Raw genomic sequence first — 7186 nt, forward strand, 5'->3', positions numbered from 1 at the left:
TGACCTAGAGCTCATTGACAAAGCAGCAACTGCCAGCTCCATGGTTTGGGGACTTTAATGGGGTAAGGTTGGTTATCATGACAGGTATCTCCCTAGTTTTGCTCCTGATAGAGCTGGACTCATCCAGCAGCCTCTAGAGAGCTTGGTTGTCCCACCCAACCACAGGCTGAGGGTGCATTTCCATAGTAAGGAAGCAGAACTGACAGCTCTTCAAAGAGAAGCTAGAAATGCTGAGCAGTAATCAAACCAAATAGTTGGACAGAGGTATTTTCCTGACAAAAGCTGTTGTGTTATGGTTGAAGTAGTTTCTGAACCGAGGACACCAACCTGGCTGGTTCTGCCTAATGGGAGATGACATGCATGTGTATAAAATGAGATTGGATAAAGTTCCTACAGACTAATTGTGAGCATTTGCAGAGAAGCTGCAAAAGGAGGAACTCTCCTAAGCATTCAGTTGCCTCAAGTATCATTTCACTTTCAACACAAAAAATGTACTCTGAGCTCCAAACTCTCAATTCAGATGTTCTGTCTGAGCTAACAGCACAACTCCTACACTTGGGCATCACATTACTTCACACATGATTATGGCCTTGACCTGCTTTTAAAGCTATACATTAAATTTGCCTCAGCTGAAACACTGCACCTGCAGATAAAGTTTGCATCAGAGTACAGAGGGGAAAGCACCACACCAGGTAAACAGAACTGACATTTTCAAATGTGCATTTTTATCAACTTTTCATTGCTTCACTTGATGCATTAGATACTGAAATGGAAATGTACTTACTGCTCTTTTTCTGGAACAACCTGTAATCCAAGGCACAGCAAGGTTTCCTGAAATCTGCAGAGGGGAAGGAGGAAACAGAACAGAAAACAAGAGCAGCTTAGGTTGCTGTGAGAGCTAATACTGAGCAGCTTTCACGAGCTGTCAGTATTGTGTATTCCATTCTGAGAACAAAGTCTGTAACACAGGTTAAGAGTTAAAAGCAAAGTCATACTTAGCTGTTGTAGGACTAAACCAGTTTCTGTGAGTGAGGAAAAGATACCACAATGGCAACTTGGGGGTTCTGTACCTTTGCTACCCAAAACCTGTATTTAACAACACCAGTTTCCACTGCCAGTCTGTCCCAAACTGGCAGGACTGAGCAGACTGGAGGCAGGGCCAGTGTCTGACAGAACTGCCCTCACATCTCCTTCAATCACATCAGTTAAACCTGCAGAAAAAGTGCTCTCATGTTCATCACTGAGCTGCTCAGTGCCAGGTGTCGAGGACTGGAGTATTAGCAGGGAAAATTAAGGACATCAGGCTGGAGAAGGAAGGGGAAGGGATGCGAAGGCAAAGGTTAGCTGCCTTCATTCCCAGTGCTTCTCCATCATTCCCACAGGTCAGACTCTATTAACTAATAATCTCAGACTGTTTTCTTTGGCCATCTGAAACATGTCACAGCCTGGAATATTTTAAGCTTATTTAGCATTCCATGTCCATCTGCTGCTGCAGACAAGCAATGCTTGAGAGCCTACACATGGCTCCTGAGAGATTAATCCACCTCAGGTCATTATACACAACATATATGTGGAGAAGAAAAACCTGAGCACTTCTGCTGACTGAATCAAACTGCATGAACAGTTTGTGTACTTGCAAGGTGCTCTGCTAATGACTCTGCAGCACAAGCACAGCCAAATACAGCACCCCTGGCACAGCTGTCTGGTACACAGGCACAGAAGGCACTTTTATTCTTCAAGCTTTTAGCTAGAAGCACTTGGAGGTCACTTTCTCATTAGAACACGAGGTGGGTTGAGAGGGGCTAGAAATGAGCACCTTCCCCTCCTAAGGGCAAGTCTGCATCAGGATGTGTGTCTAACATTAATTTCAGCTTCACACCACAGGATCCACTGTAAAGGAACCCTGAGAATGCACCCACCAGGTGTCTTCTCTTCACAAATTAAAAGTGGCGCTACAGAAAAAAAAAGTGCTTTTCCATGTGAATAAAGCTAACTCAGCCTGGCAGACCATTAAGGATTGCTGGAAAGACAAATGCTCACAGGTTCTGACAGGTATGAGGCCAAATACAGTCCAGTTCACCTCAGCAGAACCCCCTGAAAGCCAACATGCACGGGATTACTCCAACCTGCCTTCATGCAAAAGGCAGAAGGGTTGGGATTTTTGGGGGGAATGTGCATATTTTTGAGTGAGATGGATTGTTATCCTGCATCCACAGGTGTAATTCCAGTCCTAGTCCAACTGGGACAGCTGTAAAAATGGCAACCTGAAGTGCCTGAGTCAGAGAAGATATTGTGTCTCAGACATGGCAAGTGGCAGATGCAAGAGAGAGCTCAAAGGTGCTGCAACCCTTGAGCAGTGCCAGTGCTGTCCCTTCATTAAGGGGTGACACTGTACAAGGGCCTTACATAATCTTTTCCCAATTCACCTCAGATTTACCATCCCAAACTCAGTGCACTGGACCAAACCAAGTTGGTTGCTGTGTCCCAGCACTGCCTGAGGCCACAGGAGGTGTTTTTGCAGCCTCCTCACAGCTCCAGAGTCCCACAAGTTCTCCCCATTCATTCTACAGAGCAGCAACCCTAAAGCCAATCTTAAAAACAAATAAATATATTTATCTACACCTATATAACCTATTCTGACACACTGACTGAAGGATTCACATGCTGTCTTGAAGAAGACAGAACTAAATTAAACAACGTGCTTCAGTGTATATAACAAAGTAATTAAAATACATGTATTTTCAGCAGTATTTTTTCCCTCAGGGCTGAGTGAGGAAATCAAGACTAAACCCCAATTCAGCCTTGAGGACAGCACAAAAAGCCTCTCTACTTCAACACACGTAAAGTCCAACCAAGCCAAGCAAGTAGGTTGAACAATTTGTTTACTGAAACTGCTCAGGCATTAAAATTGATCACTTAATTAAATTTAGTCTTGAGTTACACTAACAGGAATTTGATTAATTGACCCAGTAAGGAAGCTATAACTAATTGCTAATTAGATACCTCACCAATATATGACAGTAATTACTTCATCAAAACACAAATCACACAGTCCTGACTTTGAAGAGGATGTTTAGCTACTCCTATAATCATGTAGCTCAGGTTTCATCTGTGTATAAATGGAAGGAGATTTCCCCAAGTTTAAGGATTTTCATTCCTATACTGATGGATAAATTAGTTAAACATGGGCAATAAAATTAACATAAACTGACTATAAAAAAAAGGATTCAGACAGCACCTTATGGAGTCTCTTACAGCCAAGAGTATCACTGGGTTCACGTTCACAGCAATAAGGGAACTAATAGCAACCTGCTCAGCTTTTCCAAGCTTTAAAACTCTGGAATGGTAAGGGACATGACACGAAACAGGAGCTCTCTCCATCCAAGGTGCATCCCCAAATCCAAAGAACTCTGAGACAGACATGGAGGTCAATGTGGTACAGATAATTCCTCACTGATCAAATAAACAGGGAGGTTGTTATAACTCCCTCTATTTATATACAATATATAATTCAAAAACGAAGTACAGAAATCTTGTTCTGCTCCATATTACACCACAGGGCAGGTAAAATGTCATCTGCCATGAACTGTTGTAGCTGTTTAAAAAGGTTCCGTCCTTATCCCATAAAAACCCCAAAGTTACTCCAAACTTCATTTTAAAAAAAACTTCAAACATAGAAGAAAACAAACTCCCTGATGCTTTTTCAAGAGTGAAACAAAGCACCATGAGGTGCTGGAGGTGTCAGAAATGGATTTCACTTCATGAAACCTAGGAAACATGTCCTTAACTCTGTGGAAACACTTTTACTTTTCTTGGTCAGATCTGCACATTTACGGCTTTTCTTCTCCTATAAAACTGGGATGTCAAAAGTAAACAGCATTTCCTGAATTTTGAATCTCAGTAAAGAACAGTGACAGCAAACACTGACAGACTGTGTGAGAGAAGGGAGAAAGGGAAAGGACAGGTTGTCTGATGTCCCATCTACTGCACAGACTACTCCAAAGTACCTCTGTTCATCAAACCTCAGGTGTACCAAGAATATTTCTGGGGAAAAGTGGCACTTGGACTCAAAAGCTTCCTTTCAAATCCTCACATGAGAGAGGAATGAATCAGAAAAAAAGAAAAGCTAAAAAATGCTTCAGAGAGTCTTGTTCCCAATCCCAGTGAGCAAAGCATGGAAAAGGTGGTGTGTGATGTGGTTCATTTTCAGGATAAATTAAAAAGGCAGTAACAGGCAAACGCATGCAGGTAAGACAGACAGGATCACATCCTGTCAGCCTGAAGACTTTTATCCCAGTGCCTCTAGGCTATGTTGTGCCAGATGGCATAAAAATCCATGAAAAATACCAATTTGGATGTTTTCTGCACAACTCCCTCTCCTCTAGTAATAACAAAAAAACACATTGAGTGTTGCAGTTTCTTCTGAACATCTTTTAGTTCTTCAATTATCTGCACTTAATTTCCTCTTTCAGTATCACTGAAGGGACTCTACTAAAGGATGGGGAATAAAGGGATTCAATGTAAAACTGATGGTGGAATGAGATGCTGTGGGAGAGGAAGGATACTCACTGAGTGTCTCTCATCATATTAACTCCCTCCCAGGAGACCCTAATCCCTGACAGAACACAGGCCCAGGAGATTGGCACCTGCACAGGGGGTACAGGAATCCAAGCTGACATCAATAAGGATGAGCAACTGCACAGCACACAGATGTCAGCACGATCCCAGGGTCTTGTGCCACGTGTGTCCACAGAGGAACAACCCAGGGGATCACTGTGACAAGCCAAGTCAGGACAACACAGGCCTGAGCAAGCACCAGCTCGAAGGTGCAGCCAAAATTTAGCTATTAAACTGATGAAGCCCTCCCTGATCTTCAATATATGGTTTCCAGGGGCTCAGCTGGACAGGTAAGGGTGTCACCACACTGTAGTGCTACTTGCACTGTGTTTGAGAGGGAATTGCCTCCACACTAGTGTTACCTGCACTGCATTTGAGAAGGAATTCTGTCCACTGAAAGGTGTAACAGGAGCACAGCCTGCAGGAAGGTAAACCTATCATAGTAGTTAGCAACTTTCAGACAACAGTGTTTATCCACAACCTTGGCTCCAAGACTTGAAAAGTGAGATAATTTGATGGATTACCTGGTAATTATTTTGGTTTTGTGACAGCCTCAGTTGACTTGAAGACATAAAATGAGGAGAAAAGGTACTTCTTGCTGCATTAGCACTGCTATACAAAGTACTGGCTGTTGTGTGCAATGAGGTCCGTGCAGGCAGGTGGTAGTCTCTGCTGTGGTAGAGAATGTTGTCAGGCACATCCCTGGCATTCCCCACCTGTGCCCCACAGCTCCCACTTCGGCCTGGCCCAGACAAGGCTGTGCTTTGGTTCTCCACTCGAACAGAACTGCTGCTCTCACAGTATCTCGAATAGCTTTGCATTTGTGCTCCTATGGATGCTAACTCTTCCTCCCTGGCGTACTCATCCTCCATGTCCCCCGTCTCCATGGCGATGGACAGGCAGCTGCCTTCCAAGGAGGGATGCTTCTGCGTTGTGCTGCCTCCCACAAGTCTTTGGGGCTGATCTGTGACGGCCAGGGAGAAGACCTCCCGGATCTCCAGGTTCTGTGTGCCGCAGGGAGGGTCTCTGGGGTGAGCCCTGTGCCCAGGGGGCACGTGCGATGCCAGAGTGGAATGCTCTGGTTTCTGTAACCTCTGACATGCCACAGGCTCAGCCTTACAGGGCCTGTGGCATATCATGGGTTTCTGAGGTAACACCAGCTCTGCAGTCTGCACTGAGGAGCCACCGTAGCTTTTCTTTGTGTGGCTGTAGATGGAGTTTGCAGAATTCAGCACGCTTGTCTGCCTGGATAAAATAATGGTCTTTTCCCCTACTAACAGGGAGGCATTTTTACAGTGTGGGACTTGTCGTCCAAGAGGGATGTGCTGCTGCTGGAACTCTGTGTCATTCTTCCCTGGTAACCTTGGAAGAGAGGTTCTGTGTATCTCTGCCACTGAAGCACTGGTGTGTTTGGTGGATCCCTGCCTGCCAGAGGAACTGGCAGGGCTGTAAATACCAGTCAGTATCACATCGTTGTTCGAAGAGGTCCAGGAGGATTGCTGGCTTTGGGATCGAGCAATATTTACCATGTTCCTCACTGCTGCTTCTGGGGGCATTGAGGGAGTGGCAGGGGCAGTCCCTGGAGGAGTTCCTCCAGACTCCAGAGCACTCTTGCTGCTCATCTTCCGCCGTTTATTGCCAACCCACGTCTGCAAACAACAAACAGTGGCAACAAACACAAAACAGAGCATTAAATAAGCAGAAAAAAATAGGCAATTCCATTCTTAAGCAGATCTGATGACATGCTAAGTGTTCAAGTTGAGACCTCAGTTTACAGAAACACATCATTTCCTGGTTATGCAGTGTCTGAACAGCACAGGGCAGAAGTCTCAGGTCTCTCCTGCTTGTCATCCATAGTCCAACACACAGGAGAACCTCAGACTCAGCCCCAAAGCCTCAGTTTCTCAAAATGCTGAGACTGTACTGTGTCTGCTATCCTGAAGTTAGCCTCAAGATTTATTTCCTTGACACGGTTGTGACTAAGTCCCCCAAATTTAAGCTTTTAATGTTTACCACCTTGGCATGTAGAACCATCACTGTGGTGTGGAGCTGAACTTTCGTAACCCACTGACTGAGAGACTGGACCTTCAAATCTGCCTTGAACAGGAACTGCCAATTCTGGAATTCAGATGAGAGGAAGTAAAAGAAGAAAACTATTTTGTGATGTATTTAGACCTATGGACTAGTTCCTCCTCTGCCAGCTGCACAAATCAAGATCTGATGTCAAAACCTGCCTTTGAAAGACACTGATAGACAAGATTAGGACTACAGGGATTAGATTCCAACTGCAGTTTGCTATGGTGGACATTTCCAAAAGTGACAAGGACAGTATAAAGCTTTGAGTAACAGACAGAGGAAAAAAGAAGAGATTGGAAAAGGCAGAAAGGAGAGGTGTCAAGAAAAGAAAGGTAAAGATCAGGCAAAAATAAGACAATCGCAGGACAAACACTGGATCTGTTTCCATCACACTTCACAAGCAGGAAAGAAAGGTTAAGCGTTCCCAAAAAGGGCTCAGTAAGGGAAGAAAACTAAAGGAAAAAGGCAATGATACTTTCTTGCAGGAAGGGAA

The 7186-nt window shown here is 44.4% G+C and overlaps 1 protein-coding gene across 1 annotated transcript in view; it reads right to left on the bottom strand.

The window, feature by feature from the left end:
- Positions 1–784: 784 nt before the first annotated feature.
- Positions 785–7186, bottom strand: part of HDX (highly divergent homeobox) — a gene marked incomplete at its 3' end in the record, with an annotated part of 8155 nt that continues 1753 nt past the window's right edge. Inside the window, exons 2-3 of the mRNA XM_009075834.1 lie at positions 5142–6266; positions 785–838 (exon numbers count right to left, since the gene is read on the bottom strand). Coding sequence (XP_009074082.1) covers positions 785–838; positions 5142–6266 — 1179 coding nt within the window. The remainder of the gene's footprint in view (positions 839–5141; positions 6267–7186) is intronic.

This window comes from Acanthisitta chloris, unplaced genomic scaffold, assembly GCF_000695815.1.
Source record: "Acanthisitta chloris isolate BGI_N310 unplaced genomic scaffold, ASM69581v1 scaffold22125, whole genome shotgun sequence".
Classification (NCBI taxonomy): domain Eukaryota; kingdom Metazoa; phylum Chordata; class Aves; order Passeriformes; family Acanthisittidae; genus Acanthisitta; species Acanthisitta chloris.